Source organism: Cololabis saira, chromosome 12, assembly GCF_033807715.1.
Source record: "Cololabis saira isolate AMF1-May2022 chromosome 12, fColSai1.1, whole genome shotgun sequence".
Classification (NCBI taxonomy): Eukaryota; Metazoa; Chordata; class Actinopteri; order Beloniformes; family Belonidae; genus Cololabis; species Cololabis saira.
Window position 1 is genome coordinate 45,639,208 of NC_084598.1, and position 26,953 is coordinate 45,666,160.

The window sequence follows — 26,953 nt, forward strand, 5'->3', positions numbered from 1 at the left end:
GGACCACATTACACCAGGAAACTGGACCACATTACACCAGGAAACTGGACCATATTACACCAGGAAACTGGATCATTTTACACCAGGAAACTGGATCATTTTACACCAGGAAACTGGATCATTTTACACCAGGAAACTGGACCATATTACACCAGGAAACTGGACCATATTACACCAGGAAACTGGACCATATTACACCAGGAAACTGGACCATATTACACCAGGAAACTGGACCACATTACACCAGGAAACTGGACCACATTACACCAGGAAACTGGACCACATTACACCAGGAAACTGGACCATATTACACCAGGAAACTGGACCATATTACACCAGGAAACTGGACCACATTACACCAGGAAACTGGACCATATTACACCAGGAAACTGGACCACATTACACCAGGAAACTAGACCACATTACACCAGGAAACTGGACCAGGAAACTGGACCAGGAAACTGGACCACATTACACCAGGAAACTGGACCACATTACACCAGGAAACTGGACCACATTACACCAGGAAACTGGACAATATTACACCAGGAAACTGGATCATATTACACCAGGAAACTGGACAATATTACACCAGGAAACTGGATCATATTACACCAGGAAACTGGACCACATTACACCAGGAAACTGGACCATATTACACCAGGAAACTGGACCACATTACACCAGGAAACTGGACCAGGAAACTGGACCATATTACACCAGGAAACTGGACCATATTACACCAGGAAACTGGACCAGGAAACTGGACCACATTACACCAGGAAACTGGACCACATTACTCCAGGAAACTGGACCACATTACACCAGGAAACTGGACCATATTACACCAGGAAACTGGACCATATTACACCAGGAAACTGGACCATATTACACCAGGAAACTGGACCACATTACACCAGGAAACTGGACCATATTACACCAGGAAACTGGACCACATTACACCAGGAAACTAGACCACATTACACCAGGAAACTGGACCAGGAAACTGGACCAGGAAACTGGACCATATTACACCAGGAAACTGGACCATATTACACCAGGAAACTGGACCACATTACACCAGGAAACTGGACCACATTACACCAGGAAACTGGACCACATTACACCAGGAAACTGGACCATATTACACCAGGAAACTGGACCATATTACACCAGGAAACTGGATCATATTACACCAGGAAACTGGACCATATTACACCAGGAAACTGGACCATATTACACCAGGAAACTGGACCATATTACACCAGGAAACTGGACCATATTACACCAGGAAACTGGACCACATTACACCAGGAAACTGGACCAGGAAACTGGACCATATTACACCAGGAAACTGGACCATATTACACCAGGAAACTGGACCAGGAAACTGGACCACATTACACCAGGAAACTGGACCATATTACACCAGGAAACTGGACCACATTACACCAGGAAACTGGACCATATTACACCAGGAAACTGGACCATATTACACCAGGAAACTGGACCAGGAAACTGGACCATATTACACCAGGAAACTGGATCATATTACACCAGGAAACTGGACCATATTACACCAGGAAACTGGACCATATTACACCAGGAAACTGGACCACATTACACCAGGAAACTGGACCAGGAAACTGGACCATATTACACCAGGAAACTGGACCATATTACACCAGGAAACTGGACCAGGAAACTGGACCACATTACACCAGGAAACTGGACCACATTACACCAGGAAACTGGACCATATTACACCAGGAAACTGGACCAGGAAACTGGACCATATTACACCAGGAAACTAGACCACATTACACCAGGAAACTGGACCAGGAAACTGGACCAGGAAACTGGACCATATTACACCAGGAAACTGGACCATATTACACCAGGAAACTGGACCATATTACACCAGGAAACTGGACCAGGAAACTGGACCATATTACACCAGGAAACTGGACCATATTACACCAGGAAACTGGACCATATTACACCAGGAAACTGGACCACATTACACCAGGAAACTGGACCACATTACACCAGGAAACTGGACCATATTACACCAGGAAACTGGACCATATTACACCAGGAAACTGGACCACATTACACCAGGAAACTGGACGACGTTACACCAGGAAGTCCAGGACGGAGCGACAGAGCGGGGGTGTCGGCCCCGGGGGGTAAACGCTGGATCCAGGAACACACAAACTAAAATGGAAACCAAGGCTGATGAAAACAACACTAGCAACCCGTGTGGAGTCCTGAGTTCAGCGGCTGGGAAATTCAAACGTTGCGAAGCTTCACCGGTTACCGGTTTGCTCTTGGGGGGTTTTGAACTCCGAACCTTTACCTATAAGGGGAGCACGAATCAATGTTTTTTATGATGTAAAGATTGTGTCGTCCCCAAAGGTGTGAGGATGAAACGATAACGGGTTCACCTTACGACCTCAGGCTGGAGCAGGTGAAGCTCTGAGCTCTGGAGAAGATCAATAACAGTCATGTTGGACTTTTCATAGTTTATTTATTTACCTTAATTTATTTATTTAATTTTAGTTGTTACATTTCTGGAAAAGAAAAAAGTCAACCCATACATGAGAGAAACTATTCAGTTTGTGTCTAAATATTTTTACTTGTGTGAAACGTTGATAGAGGATAACAAAAGTAACCCACGTTTTCTGTTCAGCACTGTAGCCAGGCTGACAAAGAGTCACAACTCTGTTGAGCCGTGCATTCCTGCAGCTCTCAGTAGTGAGGACTTTATGGGCTTCTTCAACAGTAAAATCGCGAGAATTAGAGAAGAAATCAACCAGCCGGTTGTAGGTGTTTCTTCAGCTTTAGCGACTTCCCTAGGCTCTGACTTGTCTCTAGACTGTTTTGATCCTATAGACCTCCCTGAGCTGACTTCACTCGTCAATAGAGCTAAGTCTACCACATGTATGTTAGACCCCATCCCGACTCGACTATTCAAACATATTTTTTCTCTTATTGGTACGACAATACTGGACCAAATTAACCTATCCCTAAGTTTAGGATATGTACCACAGGTTTTCAAAGTCGCAGTAATTAAACCTTTACTTAAAAAACCTTCTCTTGACCCAGACACCTTAGCTAATTATAGACCAATTTCCAACCTTCCATTTGTGTCTAAAATTCTGGAAAAGGCAGTTTCAAGCCAGTTATGTGACTATTTGTATAGAAATGATCTGTTTGAAGTCTTTCAGTCAGGGTTCAGAATGCATCATAGCACAGAGACAGCACTTGTTCGAGTCACGAATGACCTCCTTATGGCCTCAGATAAGGGATTAGTGTCCATACTGGTTCTACTGGACCTCAGTGCTGCTTTTGACACTATAGATCATGGCATTTTACTGCACAGGTTAGAGCATGTTGTTGGGATTAAAGGGACAGCTCTATGTTGGTTTAAATCATACCTATCTGACAGGTTCCAGTTTGTTCATGTACATGAGGTTTCTTCAGAACAGTCAAGGGTCTGTTATGGTGTTCCGCAGGGTTCAGTGCTAGGGCCAATCTTGTTCAGTTTATACATGCAGCCGTTGGGAAGTATAATCCAGAATCACGGCATACAATTTCATTGTTATGCTGATGATACGCAGCTCTATTTGTCTATGAAGCCGGATGAAACAGAACCGTTAGTTAAACTTCAGGCATGTCTTAGGGACATCAAGGACTGGATGTCCAGAAATTTCCTGCTTCTAAATTCAGATAAAACAGAGGTTATCATTCTTGGTCCAGAGCATCTTAGGAAGGGATTAGATGGTGTTGCGATGGCTTCCAGTGCAACTGTGAGAAATCTTGGTGTTATTTTCGATCAGGATTTGTCGTTTAAACCATATGTCAATCAGGTTTGTAAAATAGCCTTTTTCCATCTCCGTAATATTGCAAAGATTAGGAAAATCCTCTCACAGAGTGATGCAGAAAAACTAGTTCATGCGTTTGTATCTTCTAGACTAGATTACTGTAATGTGTTGTTAGCAGGATGTCCAAGTAATTTGCTGAATAGGCTCCAGCTGATCCAAAATGCAGCAGCACGAGTACTGACCGGAATTAGCAGGAGAGACCACGTCTCTCCAGTGTTAGCGTCGCTCCATTGGTTACCCGTAAAATTCAGAATCCAATTTAAAATTTTATTACTTGCGTATAAAGCCCAAAACGGCTTAGCTCCGCATTATTTGCAAGACCTGATAGTGCCTTATGTTCCTGTCAGAGCTCTCCGTTCTCAGAGTGCAGGTTTACTCGTAGTTCCTAGAGTATCTAAATGTAGATTTGGAGGGCGGGCGTTCTGCTATCAGGCGCCACTACTATGGAACCAACTTCCAATCTGGGTTAAGGGGGCTGACACCACCTCCACCTTTAAAACTAAACTTAAAACATTTCTGTTTAGTAAAGCCTATAGTTAGTGTTTAGTAAACCTCTAGCTGGTGTTGGTAAATCTCTAGGTAGTGTAAACTTTAGTGTGTCAGAGTCGCTCCTGTGGTTTCTTGTGCTGGCCCCCCCTTCTCCTCCCTTTTCTCTCTTTTGTCCATGTTGCAGCATCCTTTGCCGGACACCGGAACCTGCAGTGTGGGAGTGAGGGGGGCAGGGTAACGGCCCCTTTTGGGCGGGGGAGAATGTTCGTCCCTCAAGACTCCTCTCCCTGGCCCTGCCCCTTCTCAACCTTTCCCCGACCCTGCACCCCAACCTGGGACTTGATGATTGGGCCGGAGCTTTGGGAGCTGCGTGCTGGCCTGCGGTCCCCACCCCCGGTCATCCCGTTGCTGCTTCCACCTGCCTGCTGTGCTGTTGCCGTCCCTGACCCACCAGTCTGGCCCTCGGCAGGAGGGTCCCCCCTGATGAGCCTGGTCCTGCTCAAGGTTTCTTCCCTCCTAAAGGGGAGTTTTTCCTTGCCACTGTTTGGCTTAAGGTTTTTCTCCCACTAGGGGAGTTTTTACCTGCCATTGTTTATGTAATAACTGCTCGGGGGTCATGTTCTGGGTATGGGCCTTTGGAAAGCGTCTAGAGACAACTCTGTTGTATTAGACGCTATATAAATAAAATTGAATTGAATTGAATTGAATTGAAACTGAAGATCATAATGCAAACCTGACATTTACTTTTAGTTCAGTTTGTGGAAAATGGTTGGCCTGGCTTTCTCTTTAAAACTTAAACAGTTATAAAGCATTACAAACTGTAACAATAGGGCAAACGCACAGCATTGTTTTGTATTTTTGTGTCTTTCAAATACAAAACCATTTTTTCCAGTCATATTTTTATTTTCGGGTGTGTTTCGGTTTATTTTCGGGTTTCTGGAATGTGTTGCAGGTCTGAAATGTGAACGTGGAAGTTTGATCAAATCAGGAAATATTTATTTTCCCAGTAAAGAACTAAAGGTGTGAGATAGATGTGTTTCAGCAGAACAGCTGGAGCTCCAAGTCTCGGCCGTCGCTGCAGATCAGGAACAGGAATATTCCAGACTCCCATGAGCCTCGGCGGCCCAGCGGAGAAGGGGAGAAGGGGAGAAGGGGAGGAGGGGAGAAGGGGAGAAGGGGAGAAGGGGAGAAGGGGAGAGGGGAGAAGGGGAGAAGGGGAGAAGGGGAGAAGGGGAGAAGGGGAGAAGGGGAGAGGGGGAGGAGGGGAGAAGGGGAGAGGGGAGAAGGGGAGAAGGGGAGAAGGGGAGAAGCTCTTCACAGCGTTTAGCTCTTGTCTGCTTCAATCGCGTCACTTTGAGGGTTTCTATTCAGAGCCATTCAAGCGTCTGCCCGCCGGGCACAATGGCCGCCGCCTCAGGCCCGTCAGCCGGCCTCCGGATCGGGATCCGCATTGTTTCCTTTCTCAGGAGAGTCCTGGAGGAGTTCATCAACTCCTTCCATGGAGAATTCCCCAACAACAGCTTCCACTCTCCTCCTTTTTCCCTGCTGAGGGTTCCAGTCCCGTCTGAGAGCTGCAGCTCGCTGCTCCGCTGCTCACGGGGAGTACGACGACAGAACTGATTCTATCAGTTCAATCAGTTAAGAATCTAGAGACAGAACTGGTTATATCAGGACAATCAGTTAAGAATCTAGAGACAGAACTGGTTATATCAGGACAATCAGTTAAGAATCTAGAGTCGTTTACGCCGCTGGACGGGAAACAAACACTTCCTGAAACAAACACTCCTTTACTGAAACAAACAGTAGAATAAAGATCAATGAAATGATCCATTCCTCCAGAGACCTGATCCATCCATCCATCCATTTATTCATCCATCCATCCATTTATTCATCCATCCATCCATTTATTCATCCATCCATCTATTTATTCATCCATCCATCATCCATCCATCCATCCATCCATTTATTCATCCATCCATTTATTCATCCATCCATCCATTTATTCATCCATCCATCTATTTATTCATCCATCCATCTATTTATTCATCCATCCATCTATTTATTCATCCATCCATCCATTTATTCATCCATCCATCTATTTATTCATCCATCCATCTATTTATTCATCCATCCATCTATTTATTCATCCATCCATCCATTTATTCATCCATCCATCCATTTATTCATCCATCCATCTATTTATTCATCCATCCATCTATTTATTCATCCATCCATCCATTTATTCATCCATCCATCTATTTATTCATCCATCCATCCATTTATTCATCCATCCATCCATTTATTCATCCATCCATCTATTTATTCATCCATCCATGCATTTATTCATCCATCCATCTATTTATTCATCCATCCATCCATTTATTCATCCATCCATCTATTTATTCATCCATCCATTTATTCATCCATCCATTTATTCATCCATCCATCTATTTATTCATCCATCCATTTATTCATCCATCCATTTATTCATCCATCCATCTATTTATTCATCCATCCATTTATTCATCCATCCATTTATTTATTCATCCATCCATTTATTCATCCATCCATCTATTTATTCATCCATCCATTTATTCATCCATCCATTTATTCATCCATCCAACCATTTATTCATCCATCCATTTATTCATCCATCCAACCATTTATTCATCCATCCATTTATTCATCCATCCATTTATTCATCCATCCATCATCCATCCATTTATTCATCCATCCATCATCCATCCATTTATTCATCCATCCATCATCCATCCATTTATTCATCCATCCATCCATTTATTCATCCATCCATCCATTTATTCAACCATCCATCATCCATCCATTTATTCATCCATCCATTTATTCATCCATCCATTTATTCATCCATCCATCCATCCATTCATCCATCCATCCATTTATTCATCCATCCATCATCCATTTATTTATTCATCCATCCATTTATTCATCCATCCATTTATTCATCCATCCATCCATCCATTTATTCATCCATCCATCCATCCATCCATCCATCATCCATCCATCCATTTATTCATCCATCCATTTATTCATCCATCCATCCATCCATGTATTCATCCATCCATCCATCCATCCATCATCCATCATCCATCCATTTATTCATCCATCCATTTATTCATCCATCCATTTATTCATCCATCCATCCATCCATCATCCATCCATTCATCCATCCATCCATTTATTCATCCATCCATCATCCATTTATTTATTCATCCATCCATTTATTCATCCCTCCATCCATCCATCCATCCATTTATTCATCCATCCATCCATTTATTCATCCATCCATTTATTCATCCATCCATCCATCCATGTATTCATCCATCCATCCATCCATCATCCATCATCCATCCATTTATTCATCCATCCATTTATTCATCCATCCATCCATCCATCCATCCATCCATTTATTCATCCATTCATCCATCCAGATTAACTTTGTTAGTAATTACAGTTTTTCAGAATTGTTTAAACACATTTCCTGATAGACTACCTCACTTTCTCAAAACTCTAAACAAAAATTGCAAAACTCACACACAAAATGCAAAATCCTACACTTCTCTTGCAAAAGCACACTCTACCCTCAAAACAGTGTTAACTCTTCACTAAATGGTATTTCCTTCTCAAATGCCAAACACATACATCATTTGAGTAGACATTTCTAAGCACCCACTGAACACTGATGTGCAGAATGGAAGACACTATAGTATGAATGAATGAATGCCTCTGTAGAATCATGCATTTGTATGTTCAGTGTTTCACCTTCAGCTGTTGGATATGATATATCACCATATAGTATTCTTATGTATAGGCTACTCAAATAGAAAACAACACACAATTATTTACTGTAACAACAAATAATATTTTACAGTATTTGGACTCAAAATGTGCAGTCCACTGGACATCACAGCAAGCTGTGGATGAAAACTTGACAGAATATAGAAACAGAACAAAAGTATTAGGCTGCATCCTGCCTTTCATCCCTGGCTGGCCACAGGACCTCATCCACGTCTCAGGCGATGTTCTCCCTGGCCAAGCAGCGGGGGAAGAATCTCCTACAACGCCGCATGAAGCCTTGACAGGCCTCAGCAGTGACATCACCACATGCGTCCTCCATGGCCTGCAGCAGTGGGATCCGTGCCTGAGGATTTCTCTTGTATACCTTCCATCTCCAGGCAGAGAAAAACTCCTCAATTGGGTTGAGGAAGGGAGAGTATGGAGGGAGATATAGGAAATCAACTTCTGGATGGACCGTGAACCAGTCACGGACCAGAGCAGCCCGGTAGAAACTGACATTGTCCCAGATAACAACGAACCTGACCACCTCTGTGTCCTCCATCTGGTCTGGCTGGACAATGATATTGTAGAGCTGGTCCAGGAATGCTAGAAGAAGTGCAGTGTTGTAGGGGCCAAGGGTGGCATGGTGATGGAGCACACATTGTTATGTTCCCTCCACGTTGGCCAGGGATCTCTGTGATGGCACGCTGGCCGATGATATTCCTCCCTCGCCTTCTTTTTACAAGGTTGAACCCCTCTTCATCAATGAATATGAATTCAATGGCAAATTGCTAATTGCATATTGCACAACAGCCTTTGGAGTTTAGAAATGTGATTGACTGTGTGTTCTGTGTGAACAGCAAGAGAGGGAAATCAGGAAGAGTGTGCAGGATATTGGGAATTGTGTGTAGTGTTGTGAGAAATGTGTGGTATGGAATGGGAATTTGAGTCTAGAGCAGTAAATGTGCTTGGAGTTCAGCAGGATTGGTTCAGACACCTGAAACATGAGTTTCAGGTTGTGCACATTGTGTCTGATGTTCCAATAAATGTGTTTAAACAATTGTGAAAAACTGTAACATGAATCCATCTGTTTTTGACCGTTTTCCTGTTCAATATAACGAATCTGCTTTTTCTGGATTGGATCGTTGTTTAATATTATCATAATACTATTATTTACTATTATCAATAATCTTTTCTTTCTTTTTTTTTTGTTAATGTGGCAGAGATAAATTAATCACCAGCATGATCTTAAGGGTTTAAACTTGGTCACAGTTTTTACTCAACGGGGGGCCCAAACCAAAGCGGCCCAGGCCCCCAGAAGTCCTGGAGACGCTCCTGCACACAGATGACACTACTAAAACCTGCAGGAATCATTTAACTCTACTAAACTTTAGCCTTTATAATAGGGGTGTTACAATATATGGTGCCAAGAAATTTCACGATACAAAAACATCACGATACGTGTGGTGGAGGCGACAAAGTGTATCTGATATTGGTTTATTAATATGAATATATTGTGTTTACTAGTAACATCCTATTGGTGCAGCGGGATCACGTGACGACCTCGACCCGCGGACCAAAATCTTCCTCCGCTCCAGAAACTAGTACCGTTTTGGTCCTGATCACGGGACTCTTGGGGAGTTTTGAACTCCGAACCTTTACCTATAAGGTGAGCATGAATCAATGTTTTTCTGATGTAAAGATTTTGTCGTCCCCGACGGTGTGAGGATGAAACGATACCGGGTTCACCTTACGGCCTCAGGCTGGAGCAGGTGAAGCTCTGAGCTCTGCAGAAGATCAATAACAGTCATGTTGACTTTTCATAGTTTATTTATTTACTTTTATTTATTTATTTAATTTTAGTTGTTAAATTTCTGGAAAAGAAAAAAGTCAAGTCATACATGAGAGAAACTATTCAGTTACTTGTATGAAACTGAAGATCATAATGCAAACCTGACATTTACTTTTAGTTCAGTTTGTGGAAAATGGTTGGCCTGGCTTTCTCTTTAAAACTTAAACAGTTATAAAACATTACAAACTGTAACAATAGGGCAAACGCACAGCATTGTTTTGTATTTTGTGTTTCAATGTGTTTCAATTTTTGTGTCTTTCAAATAAAAGACCATTTTTTCCAGTGATATGTTCCTCATGCAAGGTTGTTAAAAAAATACTGCTATAATATCGTATCGTTATCGTGAGATTAGTGTATCGTTACACCACTGCTTTTTAATAAAATAAATGGTGTTTTGTAGTGTTTTCCACTGTTCAGGTTTTACCAGGGGTATTTTTAGGTTTGGTTTAATGTTTCCAGCCAGACTCTGACCCGGTTCACCCCCAAGTTCTCCTGCAGCCTCCAAGAATCCAATCAAACCGTTCGCAGAGCCGCCGCTAACCCCGGCCAGCGTCTGCCGAGGCCTCAGACGAGCAGCAGCCGCCGCAGATGAAAGAGAGGGGAAATAAAAGGCTGCGTTTAATCAGCTTTGCAGCCGGCCGGAGTGTGAAGTGAGAGTGAGGGCTGATGGGGGATAAATATCAGCGTTAGCCGCCTCCGAGCTATTACACCTTCCCCTATTCATCCATTCATCCGTCAGCGCTTCCATTACAGCCGTAAGAGGCTCAGGCCGCGCCGTGCAGGGATGACAGCGAGACGCCGCCGCTCATCTGCCTACGAGACGCTCGCCGGGAACGCCGGGAACATGGGAAAAAAATAATCATCCTGGGGGCCGATCGGGAAAATTAAACATGAAAGAGGTGAACGGAAACGTCATCAACGCTGACAATTAAAAAATACAATAAATACTGGAATGCCCCAAGGATCAATAAATAGAACTCATGATTATTATAATTAATAATGTCCAATAAAAGATCTAATAAACACCTTGATGGCTATTTCATGTTTTCTACAACAAATATGTTTGTATGTTTGTATACTTGGATATACGTATTATATTTATATCATAGTTATATTATATTTATGATAGAGCTTACATCTCGTATTAAACAGGTTATTTTTGTAAAAATTATATATATTATATATAAAAAAAAATAAATACAGACATATAATTTATGTTTAGTTGTGGAAAGGGGGTGGGATTAAATAAGTTTATACTTCCTCCCACTCCTTTTCCAACATGTAACTGAAATATGTGTTTTGATGTTGGTTTTTTTCTTTATGTGGTGAAATGAACCTGGATTAGTTTTCTTGTCTTTTTTCTTGTTTTTTATACATGTTCGAAATAAAGAAAAACGAACGAACGAAACAAACGAACGAATGAACGAAGTAACGAAAATATAAGCATTTACACTCGCCGCTGATGTCTTTCCCTCCTGGAATTGTGTTACTACTCAAGACCAGCAAACTAACAAAACATCTGCTTTTATAGAAGTTTGAACATCAATGACGGTGATTGGCAGCTCACACGCACACACACACACACACACACACACACACACACACACACACACACACACACACACACACACACACACACACACACACACACACACACACACACGTGTGTGTGTAAAGGCCTGACAGAGGCTGACAGGAATAATGAGGTCTGCTGGGACCGCTGGGGGGGAATCATTTAGAACCAATTTGTAAACAAACAAGGGTGATTGACCCCCCCCCATCACCACCACACACCCCCACATCCAACACCCCCCCATCACCCCGCCCTCCTACCTCTGTCTCCCAGGATGCCGTCGATACTGTGTTTGCTCTTCTTCTCCTCGTCCTCCCCCTTCCTCTCTCCCTCCTCCTCCTCCTCGTCCTTCCTGCCGAAGCGAGATCTCAGGACGCGGCTGATGGAGCTGACTGAACACACACACACAAGAAATAGTAACTACCGTATTTTCTGGACTATAAGCCGCTACTTTTTTCATAGGTTTTCAACCATGCAGCTTATACAAAGGTGCAGCTATTCTGTGGATTTTTCTTCCACCGCTCGGGGCGCTCTAACCGGAATTAGAATCAAAACTAAAACAAAATAAATGCAAAGAAGAATACGCTACTTCTTCTTTAGCAGATAGAAGTAGAAGCAGATTTCAAACAGACAGATAAATAAATACCGGTTATTTTCTCTTGGTTCTGTCCCGTTTTAATCACCAAAGTTGCTGCCGTGTTAAAAGACACTGTTAGGAAAGATCTATTTAGGTACAAACATGTACATCATTTACAGTTCAGAATCCTTCTGTACATGTAGTAAATATCTAATCTAACAACAGAAATATCTGCGGCTGAAATATCTTTTTTTTTAAATAGAGCGGATGCGGCTTATAGTCCAGAAAATACGGTAGTTACCGTTACTAGTTACTTCATTAAAAAGTAACTCAGTTGGTAAATCAGTTACTTAGACCAAAAAGTAATGCGTTACTATGAAAAGTAACTTTAACTTTATTTTAAATGCTGTGTCAATAACGTTGGTTGCTTAGCGACAAGCTGAGAACGGCCAATGAGCTTCAGCAGCAGCTCAAGAACGGGACACTTCGTTCATTACAGTCTCAGATATAATCCATGGTGATATGTCGGTTTATAAGAAGAAAAAAGAGCGACAACAACGACCCATAACTATGTTCTTCTCTCGAAAAAACCCACCTGCAGAGTCAGGATGCAGCGGCTCAGAAGAGCAGTGAAATACAGCAGCAGGGAGGCGGTGCTGATCTCCGCAATTTGAAGCCTTGTATAATAATTGTAAATAAAAAAAGATTGCTACTTCGAAATGAATTTGAATGCACACGCCCACTATGTTTCCTCTGGTCTCCACGGGGGAAAAAAGCTTCACTGTATCCAGAAATAACGGAGTAACGCACCGTTTGGTAACGGTAATTGCGTTACTGAATTTAAAAAGTAATGCGTTACAGTATTAGTTACCGCCAAAACTAACGGCGTTACTAAATATCGCATTAGTCCCAACCCTGTCCCTCACACACACAGGAAGTGGTCATTCCTTACACGGGGCACCATCTACGTTGTGCCTCCCTGCTCGCTTTATTTCATGAAGGAATGATAAACTGTGGAGGAATCTGCAAACGGCCCTGGGTGAGCTCTCAGCAGGGGGCGGGGCCTCACCTGGGAGAGCGGGGCCTCATCTGGGAGAGCGGGGCCTCATCTGGGTGGGCAGCGCCTGAGTGGGCGGGGCCTCACCTGGGTGGGCGGGGCCTGAACTCACCTGAAGGAACCGTGCTCCGGTCACACACCCCCTCCTTCAGCAGTCGGTCCCGGATCTCCCAGCTGAACATGGACGGGTTGTCCTGCTTGTAATCCTCTATGCGCTTCTCCACGTCCACCGAGGAAACCTGCTGTGGGGTCACAAACAAACATACAATGATGGTTTACATAAATGTGATTATTTACATAAATGTGATTATTTACAGAAATGTGTTGATTATTTGCATAAATATATTTACATGAATGAACGAGAGCGTACAAGCTTTACCAGAAGTAAAATTAACTTTTTTAGCATTGTCTTACAGTTGATATTTATTTTTTATTTTTTTCTCAATAAGAGCTGTCCTCTTGTGTCAAAGTGTAAGAAACATCATTATTCATATTGTTATGCAATGATGTATCTCAAATAAACTTGAAACTTGAAACTTGAAACTTGAATGTGTTGATTATCTACATAGATGCATATTATGATTTTTACATTGGTGGATTATTAACTGTTTATTTTAATTTGCAGTCTTTTACTTGTTTCATTTTCATCTTTATTTCCAACCATTTTCCAACTATATTTCCTTCCAGCTGCTCCTGGTTCCGACCACCCACCCCCCCGGGGCTAGCTAACACCCACCCAGGGCTAGCTAACACCCACCCACCCAGGGCTAGCTAACACCCACCCACCTGGGGCTAGCTAACACCCACCCGGGGCTGTTAGCGTCGCTCCATTGGCTACCTGTAAAATTCAGAATTCAATTTAAAATTGTATTACTTGCATATAAAGCCCAAAATGGCTTAGCTCCGCATTATTTACAAGACCTGATAGAGCCTTATGTTCCTGGCAGAGCTCTCCGCTCTCAGAGTGCAGGTTTACTCGTAGTTCCTAGAGTATCCAAATGTAGATTTGGAGGGCGGGCGTTCTGCTATCAGGCACCATTACTATGGAACCAACTTCCAATCTGGGTTAAGGAGGCTGACACCACCTCCACCTTTAAAACTAAACTTAAAACCTTTCTGTTTAGTAAAGCCTATAGTTAGGGCTAGCTGACACCCACCCGGGGCTAGCTAACACCCACCCGGGGCTAGCTAACACCCACCCGGGGCTTGCTGCCGCCCACGGCTCCGGGCCGGATGGAGCCGGTCTCCTGGTACCGGCAGAGGATCTTGGACACGCAGCCGTGGCTGACCCGGAGCTGGCGGGAGATGACGCAGGGCCGGACGCCGTGGTGGGCCATCTCCACGATCCGGTGACGCACGTGGTTGGGGAGGGGCCGGCCGTTGATGAAGACCCCGCCCAGCTGGTTCACCCGGCCCTGGCCCAGCGGGGTGGACACTGGGGGGAGACACACACACACACACACACACACACATCTGAATACACACCTGAATATACACCTGGATTAATACACACCTACACACACCTGGCCCAGGGGGGTGGAGACTGGGGGACACACACACACACCCGAATACACACCTGAATACACACCTGAATACACACCTGAATACACACCTGAATACACACGTGGCCCAGCGGGGTGGACACTGGACACACACACACACACACACACACACACCTGAATACACACACACACCTGGATACACACACCTGGATACACACACACACACCTGGCCCAGGAGGGTGGAGACTAGAGAGAACAGGTGACAGGTGATGTCACACATATACACACAGACGCAGCAACACATAAACACACACACACACACACACACACACACACACACACACACACACACACACACACTCACTCACTCTCACACACACACACACACACACACACACACACACACACACACACACACACACACACACACACACACACTCACTCTCACACACACACACACACACACACACACACTCACTCTCACACACACACACACACACACACACACACACACACACACACACACGAACACACACACCCACACACACACACACACCCACACACACACACACACACACACACACACACACACACACACACACACACACACACATAAAAACACAGCAGGAATAAAAAGGAATAAAAACTCAGCAGATAAATAAACAGAAATAAATCCGATTCAAACTAAAACAGAACAAACCTTAAAACCTTAAAACCTTAAAATCTTCATTAAAACGTTTCCAGAAAATTGAAAATCTGTTCAACAAAAATATCCAAAAGAATTCGTTCAAAATTCCGTTAAAAAGCTCAAATAAAGGTTTTTATTTTAAACATTTCATCCAGCGGTTCTGCAGATGTGAAGGATTCTGGAATATAAACGAAATAAATCCGAACCGGTTCATAAACACAGCGGAACCGGGAAGGAACCGGGACCCGGGCCCGCTGGACCGGTGTAACGGGAACACATTTAAAGAAATAAAACATAAACCTCAAACATCCAAACGAGGTCCAGAACCAGAACCAGAACCAGAACCAGAACCAGAACCAGAACCCAGTCCGGTTCTGCGTTTTTCGTTTTTAACATCCGACTGAAACGATGTGAAACACTTTAATATTTTTGTTTCTGAGGATAAAAAGCTGATCAGATGTTTCTGTTTCATCCTCAGAAAAAACGCTTTTTTATTCAGTTATTTTAGGAAAATACATTTTTATTTCTTTCTACCTTTTTTTATTTTTTTAAAGTGCAATCGGGTCATTTTTCGATTTTACAAATCTAGTTAATTTTAACGGATTTATAAAAATGGATCTGCTATTTTCTCGTTTTTTGCAGGTTTATAATTTGCGGTTTATATTTTATTCTATTTTTAGGCCCGTTAATGAATCCAGATGATTTAATTCAGACTTTTCGCGGCTTTGACGCCTCAGACTTTCGGGATTCGTTTCAAAATCAATAAAATAAACGTTTCTATTTATCGGATTTTTTCGTTTCTGTCTTTTTCTTCTGAAACTTTAGTCCCATTTCAGTCGTTTCTGCGCTCGGAGCTCCAGCCTTTCCCTCTTTTTCTCCAACAACAAGTCAAACCTGCTGAGGAACCAAAGCCGAACCAGGACCCGGTCCATCAGACCCAGATCCGACCCCCCTCCAGACCCAGACCCAGACCCAGAACCAGAACCAGAACCAGAACCGGCCTACCTTCCAGGGGGAACCCGGTCCGGGTGAATCCGGGCCCGGGAGGAGCGCGCATCATCCGCGGCGCCGAGCCCGGCAGAGCCGTCATGGTCCCGGAACCGGACCTGGAACCGGTCTCGAACCCAAAACAGACCAGGAACCGGTCCCAAAAAACAGACCTGGAACCAGTCCTGAAACCGGACCAGGAACCGGTCCCCAAACTAGACCAGGAACCGGTCCTGGAAGCAGAAAAACAGTCCCAAAAAACAGACCTGGAACCAGAAACGGTCCTGGAGAACCGGACCTGGAACCAGACCTGGAACCAGACCTGGAGACGGTCCTGGAACCAGAAACGGACCTCAAACTAGATCAGGAACCGGTCCAGGAACCAAAAATGGTCCCAAAAACCAGATCTGGAAACGTCCAAAAGTCCCGGAGCGGGGGTCCAGGTCCGGGTCCAGGTCCGGGTTAGAGATGGAGGGGTCAGTCTGATCCAGGCTGGTCCGGGATCAGGACCTGCAGATCCAGGATCAGGGGGGTCTGGCTGGTCCGGCTGGTCCAGTTCAGGGGGGTCTGGTCCAGAATCAGGACCTGCAGATCCAGCAGGCTTCAGTTCCGCTGCTGCTTCTCCATCACACGTGAATCAGCTGGAGGTTTAGAGGTTTAGAGGTTTAGAGGTTTGGAGGTTTAGGGGGACCGGGGGGTTCGGGGGTTTGGGGATAGAGGGGGGAGGGGGAGGGGGGGGGGGGGGATCAGAGCTACTGAGGATTATTTTATTTATTTATTTATTTTGGACGGGGGGAGGAGCCAATCCAAGAAAAAAAACAAGAATGAAATGAAATAAAGATTAAATTAGATTCAACTTTATTATCGTTGCACACGTTAAAGTCCAGGGCAACGGAATGCAGTTAATCTAACCAGAAGTTCTTATGTAGTGAAATAAACACAATGTACAGCATAAACACATACAAATATAAATATATATGTACATAGTGCAGATTAATAAATAACTGTTGTTATAAGGTGCAGGTCAGACATGAATAAATGATAATATATTATTATGAACAGATGAGATTATATGATTTACAACAGATTTGAGTTACAGTAAATACATGGGTGATTGCAGTATTTATATTTACAGCAGTGCGAGGAGGTAGTGAAAAGGTAAAGGTAAAAAGTCCAGTGCAAATATATTATATTATATTATATTATATTATATTATATTATATTATATTATATTATATTATATTATATTATATTATATTATATTATATACAGTTGTGATAAAGTGAATAAACACAATAAAATCAAAGTAAATAAAACGTTTTAGATTTGGCAAAATAAAAACGGGATTTGTATTAAATTCAGTGATGATGCTAAAATTACCCAAAGTAAAAATAAAATAAAGAAGAATAAAATATAAAAACTGAAACCGAAAAAGAAAAAGAAAATGAAGCTGAAATAAACCCGAACGTTTCTCGGTAAATACATTTAAATTAACTGAATCCGTCACTGATGGACTTTCACACCTTCAAGGTTCCGGTTCTGGAGACTCCAGGACTCCAGGACTCCAGCTTCCTCAGAGGAACCAGAGGAACCAGGAGGAACCGGTGGAACCAGAGGAACTGCAGAACCTTCACCTTCAGGCTGGTTCTGGTTCTTTTATTCCCTGATTTTAGGACCAAACTGGATCTAAGCAGCTCCAGCTGTTTGTTTTTCTGAACCTGCCGTTAAAATGAAGCTTTAATTGGCGCTTTTTTAATGTTTGTGAAGCTGCAGCTGCACCAACCCGCCACTGGAGGGAGACAAAGTTCACCCTGGAAACCTGTTAATGTGCAGCAGAACACACACACACACACACACACACACACACACACACACACACACACACACACACACATACACGCGCACACACACACACACACACACACACACACATACACGCGCACACACACACACACACACACACACACACACACACACACATACACGCGCACACACACACACACACACACACACACACACACACACACACACACACACACACACACACACACACACACACACACACACACACACACTGATTACGTAATCTTAAAGGTGACTAGAGGGTTTGGAGATGTCACGTGTCTCAGACCTTCTGTGGTGACCACAAGTTGGACCAGCTGACCTGCTAGTTAATTGTTAGTGACCTGTTGGTATCTTGTAAGTTGCTTGTTGATGACTTGTCAGTCTTGTTAGTGACCTGTTCGTGACTTTTTATTTGTCTGTTGGTCACCTCTTATTGACTTGTTAGTGACCTGCTAGTGTGTTGTTAGTGACCTGTTCGTGACTTGTTAGTGGCCTGTTGTTCACCTGTTATTGACCTGTTAGTGATTTGCAGTCTGTTCGTGTCTTTTCAGTGACCTGCTAGTTAAATGTTAGTGACCTGCTACTGATTAGTTAGTGTCTTGTTAGTGACCTGTTCATGACTTGTTAGTGGCCTGTTGGTCACCTCTTATTGACTTGTTAATGGCCTACTAGTGACATGTTACTGCCTTGTTCGTGACCTGTTACAACCTGTTAGTATCTTGTTGGTGACCTGCTAGTGACTTGTTAGTGACCTTTTATTGTCTTGTTAGTGAACTGTTAGTGACCTGTTAGTCTCTTGTTGGTGACCTGGTAGTGACTTGTTAGTGACCTTTTATTGTCTTGTTAGTGAACTGTTAGTGTAAGTTACTTGTTGGTGACCTGTTCATGACCTGTTAGTGACTTGTAAGTTACTTGTTGGTGACCTGCTAGTGACCTACTCATGTCTTGTGAGTGACTTGTTCGTGGCTTGTTCATGACCTGTTAGTAACTTGTTTGTGACCTGTTAATGACCTGTTAGTGTCTTGTTAGTGACATTTTGCTGACTTTTTAGTGACCTGTTCGTGGCTTGTTAATGACCTGTTAGTGACTTGTTCGTGACCTGTTAATGACCTGTTAGTGACTTGTAAGCTACTTGTTGGTGACCTGTTAATGACCTGTTAATGACCTGTTAGTGACTTGTAAGCTACTTGTTGATGACCTGTTAATGACCTGTTAGGGACCTGGGTAACACTTTACAATAAGGGTCCCTTAATTAACGTTAGTTAATGCATTATTAAGCATTAATTAACAGTTTAATAATAGTTAAATAACCATTATTATGTATTACTTAACATTAATTAGCATATTAGTTAATGCATTAATAAACAGTTAGTTCATGCATTATTAAGCATTAATTAACAGTGTAATAATAGTTAAATAACCATTATTATGTATTACTTAACATTAATTAGCATATTAGTTAATGCATTAATAAACAGTTAATTAATGCCTACTGCTCAGAGTTAATTAATACATTAGTAAGCATTAATAAACGTTACATGATGTAATTATTTATCCTTATGTATGCATTACTTAGTATTAAGTAATACATTAGTTAATACATAAGTAAAACGTTAATAATGTCCCTAGTAATCATTTACTAATGGTGTTTATTTGGAGTGAATATGCATTAAGTAACAGCTACCTAATACATCTACTAATCATTCGCTAATGGTGTACATGTTTACTGGATGGGCATTATTAAACAACTATTTAGAGTCTTAAGTAATCATTTCCTAATGGTGCTGTGTATGTTATCAGGTAGCTTACCTGACCTTATGAACGGTAACCTGACATAAACCTTAATAAATGTATAGGAGTGGCTCATAACCATTACTTAACCATTAGTAAAGGCTTGCTGGACCCTTATTGTAAAGTGTAACACATGTATCCCTTAGGTAACACATTATTAATGCTTAACTGCCTCATAAGCATTACTTAACCATAATTAACCATTAGTAAATACTATTCTGGACCCTTATTGTAAAGTGTAACACATTTATCCCTTAGGTAACACATTATTAATGCTTAACTGCCTCATAAGCATTACTTAACCATAATTAACCATTAGTAAATACTATTCTGGACCCTTATGTAAAGTGTAACACATTTATCCCTTAGGTAACACATTATTAATGCTTAACTGCCTCATAAGCATTACTTAACCATAATTAACCATTAGTAAAGGCTTGCTGGACCCTTATTGTAAAGTGTAACACATTTATCCCTTAGGTAACACATTATTAATGCTTAACTGCCTCATAAGCATTACTTAACCATAATTAACCATTAGTAAATACTTTTCTGGACCCTTATTGTAAAGTGTAACACATTTATCCCTTAGGTAACACATTATTAATGCTTAACTGCCTCATAAGCATTACTTAACCATTACTTAACCATTAGTAAATTAAGCAATCACATATAAAGAAGTTTACACTTTTTATTCAAAACAAAATAAAACAGATAACAGATAACATTTGTTATATGTATACATCATATATATATATATATATATATATATATATATATATATATATATATATATATATATATATATATATATATATATATGATGTATACATATAACAAATGTTATCTGTTAAGATCTGTTTTATTTTGTTTTAAATAAAAAGTGTAGACTTCTTTATATGTGATTGCTTAATTTACTAATGGTTAATTATGGTTAAGTAATGCTTATGAGGCAGTTAAGCATTAATAATGTGTTACCTAAGGGATGAATGTGTTACACTTTACAATAAGGGTCCAGCAAGCCTTTACTAATGGTTAAGTAATGGTTATGAGCCACTCCTATACATTTATTAAGGTTTATGTCAGGTTACCGTTCATAAGGTCAGGTAAGCTACCTGATAACACACACAGCACCATTAGGAAATGATTACTTAAGACTCTAAATAGTTGTTTAATAATGCCCATCCAGTAAACATGTACACCATTAGGGAATGATTAGTAGATGTATTAGGTAGCTGTTACTTAATGCATATTCACTCCAAATAAACACCATTAGTAAATGATTACTAGGGACATTATTAACGTTTTACTTATGTATTAACTAATGTATTACTTAATACTAAGTAATGCATACATAAGGATAAATAATTACATCATGTAACGTTTATTAATGCTTACTAATGTATTAATTAACTCTGAGCAGTAGGCATTAATTAACTGTTTATTAATGCATTAACTAATATGCTAATTAATGTTAAGTAATACATAATAATGGTTATTTAACTATTATTACACTGTTAATTAATGCTTAATAATGCATTAACTAACTGTTTATTAATGCATTAACTAATATGCTAATTAATGTTAAGTAATACATAATAATGGTTACTTAACTATTATTAAACTGTTAATTAATGCTTAATAATGCATTAACTAACGTTAATTAAGGGACCCTTATTGTAAAGTGTTACCGGGACCTGTTAGTGACTTGTAAGCTACTTGTTGGTGACCTGTTAATGACCTGTTAGGGACCTGTTAGTGACTTGTTCGTGACCTGTTAATGACCTGTTAGTGACTTGTTAGTGACCTGTTAATTACCTGTTAGTGACCTGTTAGTGACCTGTTAGTGACTTGTTCGTGGCTTGTTAATGACCTGTTAATGACCTGTTAATGACCTGTTAGTGACCTGTTAGTGACTTGTTCGTGACCTGTTTATGACCTGTTAGTGACCTGTTAGTGACGTGTTGGTGACCTGTTCATGACTTGTTTATGACCTGTTAGTGACCTGTTAATGACCTGTTAGTGACCTGTTAGTGACTTGTTCGTGACCTGTTAATGACCTGTTAGTGACCTGTTAGTGACTTGTTTGTGACCTGTTAATGACCTGTTAGTGACTTGTTAATGACCTGTTAGTGACTTGTTAATGACCTGTTAATGACCTGTTAATGACCTGTTAGTGACTTGTAAGCTACTTGTTGGTGACCTGTTAATTACCTGTTAGGGACCTGTTAGTGACTTGTAAGCTACTTGTTGATGACCTGTTAATGACCTGTTAGGGACCTGTTAGTGACTTGTAAGCTACTTGTTGGTGACCTGTTAATGACCTGTTAGGGACCTGTTAGTGACTTGTTCGTGACCTGTTAATGACCTGTTAGTGACCTGTTAGTGACCTGTTAGTGACCTGTTAGTGACTTGTTAATGACCTGTTAGGGACCTGTTAGGGACCTGTTAGTGACTTGTAAGCTACTTGTTAATGACCTGTTAATGACCTGTTAGTGACCTGTTAGTGACTTGTTCGTGACCTGTTTATGACCTGTTAGTGACCTGTTAGTGACGTGTTGGTGACCTGTTCATGACTTGTTTATGACCTGTTAGTGACCTGTTAATGACCTGTTAGTGACCTGTTAGTGACTTGTTCGTGACCTGTTAATGACCTGTTAGTGACTTGTTGGTGACCTGTTAGTGACTTGTTGGTGACCTGTTAATGACCTGTTAGGGACCTGTTAGTGACTTGTTCGTGACCTGTTAGTGACCTGTTAGTGACTTGTTGGTGACCTGTTAATTACCTGTTAGTGACCTGTTAGTGACCTGTTAGTGACTTGTTCGTGGCTTGTTAATGACCTGTTAATGACCTGTTAATGACCTGTTAGTGACCTGTTAGTGACTTGTTCGTGACCTGTTTATGACCTGTTAGTGACCTGTTAGTGACTTGTTGGTGACCTGTTTATGACCTGTTAGTGACCTGTTAATGACCTGTTAGTGACCTGTTAATGACCTGTTAGTGACCTGTTAGTGACTTGTTAGTGACTTGTTCGTGACCTGTTAATGACCTGTTAATGACCTGTTAGTGACCTGATAATGACCTGTTAGTGACTTGTTCGTGACCTGTTAATGACCTGTTAGTGACTTGTAAGTTACTTGTTGCTGACCTGCTAGTGACTTGTTCGTGGCTTGTTAATGACCTGTTAGTGACTTGTTGGAGACCTGTTTATGACCTGTTAGTGACCTGTTAGTGACTTGTTCGTGACCTGTTAATGACCTGTTAGTGACTTGTTAATGACCTGTTAGTGACTTGTTAATGACCTGTTAATGACCTGTTAATGACCTGTTAGTGACTTGTAAGCTACTTGTTGGTGACCTGTTAATTACCTGTTAGGGACCTGTTAGTGACTTGTAAGCTACTTGTTGATGACCTGTTAATGACCTGTTAGGGACCTGTTAGTGACTTGTAAGCTACTTGTTGGTGACCTGTTAATGACCTGTTAGGGACCTGTTAGTGACTTGTTCGTGACCTGTTAATGACCTGTTAGTGACCTGTTAGTGACCTGTTAGTGACCTGTTAGTGACTTGTTAATGACCTGTTAGGGACCTGTTAGGGACCTGTTAGTGACTTGTAAGCTACTTGTTAATGACCTGTTAATGACCTGTTAGTGACCTGTTAGTGACTTGTTCGTGACCTGTTTATGACCTGTTAGTGACCTGTTAGTGACGTGTTGGTGACCTGTTCATGACTTGTTTATGACCTGTTAGTGACCTGTTAATGACCTGTTAGTGACCTGTTAGTGACTTGTTCGTGACCTGTTAATGACCTGTTAGTGACTTGTTGGTGACCTGTTAGTGACTTGTTGGTGACCTGTTAATGACCTGTTAGGGACCTGTTAGTGACTTGTTCGTGACCTGTTAGTGACCTGTTAGTGACTTGTTGGTGACCTGTTAATTACCTGTTGGTGACCTGTTAGTGACCTGTTAGTGACTTGTTCGTGGCTTGTTAATGACCTGTTAATGACCTGTTAATGACCTGTTAGTGACCTGTTAGTGACTTGTTCGTGACCTGTTTATGACCTGTTAGTGACCTGTTAGTGACTTGTTGGTGACCTGTTTATGACCTGTTAGTGACCTGTTAATGACCTGTTAGTGACCTGTTAATGACCTGTTAGTGACCTGTTAGTGACTTGTTAGTGACTTGTTCGTGACCTGTTAATGACCTGTTAATGACCTGTTAGTGACCTGATAATGACCTGTTAGTGACTTGTTCGTGACCTGTTAATGACCTGTTAGTGACTTGTAAGTTACTTGTTGCTGACCTGCTAGTGACTTGTTCGTGGCTTGTTAATGACCTGTTAGTGACTTGTTGGAGACCTGTTTATGACCTGTTAGTGACCTGTTAATGACCTGTTAGTGACTTGTTGGTGGCTTGTTAATGACCTGTTAATGACCTGTTAGTGACCTGTTAGTGACTTGTTCGTGACCTGTTTATGACCTGTTAGTGACCTGTTAGTGACTTGTTGGTGACCTGTTTATGACCTGTTAGTGACCTGTTAATGACCTGTTAATGACCTGTTAGTGACCTGTTAGTGACTTGTTCGTGACCTGTTAATGACCTGTTAATGACCTGTTAGTGACCTGTTAGTGACTTGTTCGTGACCTGTTTATGACCTGTTAGTGACCTTTTAGTGACTTGTTGGTGACCTGTTTATGACCTGTTAGTGACTTGTAAGTTACTTGTTGCTGACCTGCTAGTGGCTTACTCATGTCTTGTTAGTGTCTTGTTCGTGACCCGTTAATGACTTGTCAGTGAACTGTTAGTGACATGTTAATGACCTGCTAGTGACTTGTTCGTGACTTGTTCGTGGCTTGTTAATGACCTGTTAGTGACCTGTTAGTGACTTGTTGGTGACCTGTTTATGACCTGTTAGTGACTTGTTCGTGACCTGTTTATGACCTGTTAGTGACCTGTTAGTGACCTGTTAATGACCTGTTAGTGACCTGTTAGTGACCTGTTAATGACCTGTTAGTGACCTGTTAGTGTCTTGTTAGTGACCTGTTAGTGACCTGTTAATGACCTGTTAGTGACCTCTTAGTGACTTGTTAGTGACTTGTTCGTTACCTGTTAATGACCTGTTAATGACCTGTTAGTGACTTGTTCCTGACCTGTTAATGACCTGTTAGTGACCTGTTAGTGACCTGTTAAAATACCTGTTAATGACTTGTCAGTGAACTGTTAGTGACATGTTAATGACCTGCTTGTGACCTGTTAGTGACTTGTTCGTGACCTGTTAATGACCTGTTAGTGACCTGTTAGTGACCTGTTAGTGACCTGTTAATGACCTGTTAGTGACCTGTTAGTGACCTGTTTATGACCTGTTAGTGACTTGTTCGTGACCTGTTTATGACCTGTTAGTGACTTGTTCGTTACCTGTTTATGACCTGTTAGTGACCTGTTAGTGACCTGTTAATGACCTGTTAGTGACCTGTTAGTGACTTGTTCGTGGCTTTTTAATGACCTGTTAGTGACCTGTTAGTGACTTGTTGGTGACCGGTTTATGACCTGTTAGTGACTTGTTCGTGACCTGTTAATGACCTGTTAGTGACTTGTTGGTGACCTGTTTATGACCTGTTTATGACCTGTTAGTGACTTGTTCGTGACCTGTTAATGACCTGTTAGTGACCTGTTAGTGACTTGTTCGTGACCTGTTCATGACCTGTTAGTGACCTGTTAGTGACCTGTTGGTGACCTGTTATTGACCTGTTAGTGACCTGTTTATGACCTGTTAGTGACTTGGTCGTGACCTGTTTATGACCTGTTAGTGACTTGTTCGTGACCTGTTAATGACCTGTTAGTGACCTGTTAGTGACTTGTTGGTGACCTGTTTATGACCTGTTAGTGACTTGTTTATGACCTGTTAGTGACCTGTTAGTGACTTGTTCGTGACCTGTTAATGACCTGTTAGTGACTTGTTGGTGACCTGTTAATGACCTGTTAGTGACCTGTTAATGACCTGTTAGTGACTTGTTGGTGACCTGTTAATGACCTGTTAGTGACCTGTTAATGACCTGTTAGTGACTTGTTTGTGACCTGTTAATGACCTGTTAGTGACTTGTTGGTGACCTGTTAGTGACCTGTTGGTGACCTGTTAATGACCTGTTAGGGACCTGTTAGTGACTTGTTCGTGACCTGTTAGTGACCTCTTAGTGACTTGTTGGTGACCTGTTAATTACCTGTTAGTGACCTGTTAGTGACCTGTTAGTGACTTGTTCGTGGCTTGTTAATGACCTGTTAATGACCTGTTAGTGACCTGTTAGTGACTTGTTCGTGACCTGTTTATGACCTGTTAGTGACCTGTTAGTGACTTGTTGGTGACCTGTTTATGACCTGTTAGTGACCTGTTAATGACCTGTTAGTGACCTGTTAATGACCTGTTAGAGACCTGTTAGTGACTTGTTAGTGACTTGTTCGTGACCTGTTAATGACCTGTTAATGACCTGTTAGTGACCTGTTAATGACCTGTTAGTGACTTGTTCGTGACCTGTTAATGACCTGTTAGTGACTTGTAAGTTACTTGTTGCTGACCTGCTAGTGACTTGTTCGTGGCTTGTTAATGACCTGTTGGTGACCTGTTTATGACCTGTTAGTGACCTGTTAATGACCTGTTAGTGACTTGTTCGTGACCTGTTAATTACCTGTTAGTGACCTGTTAGTTACCTGTTAGTGACTTGTTCGTGGCTTGTTAATGACCTGTTAATGACCTGTTAGTGACCTGTTAGTGACTTGTTCGTGACCTGTTTATGACCTGTTAGTGACCTGTTAGTGACTTGTTGGTGACCTGTTTATGACCTGTTAGTGACCTGTTAATGACCTGTTAATGACCTGTTAGTGACCTGTTAGTGACTT

General features: G+C 41.7%; 1 protein-coding gene across 2 annotated transcripts in view; it reads right to left on the reverse strand.

Moving 5' to 3' along the window:
* LOC133457527 (paired box protein Pax-7-like) overlaps positions 1-16,550 on the reverse strand; it is a 61,294-nt gene extending 44,744 nt beyond the window's left edge. Inside the window, exons 1-5 of one of the 2 annotated variants that reach the window (XM_061736881.1) lie at positions 16,444-16,550; positions 14,448-14,683; positions 13,357-13,490; positions 12,134-12,144; positions 11,875-12,006 (exon numbers count right to left, since the gene is read on the reverse strand). In XM_061736881.1, coding sequence (XP_061592865.1) covers positions 11,875-12,006; positions 12,134-12,144; positions 13,357-13,490; positions 14,448-14,683; positions 16,444-16,528 — 598 coding nt within the window. In that variant the 5' untranslated portion in view covers positions 16,529-16,550. The remainder of the gene's footprint in view (positions 1-11,874; positions 12,007-12,133; positions 12,145-13,356; positions 13,491-14,447; positions 14,684-16,443) is intronic. The other variant, XM_061736880.1, reaches the window with a different exon arrangement.
* Positions 16,551-26,953: the final 10,403 nt, after the last annotated feature.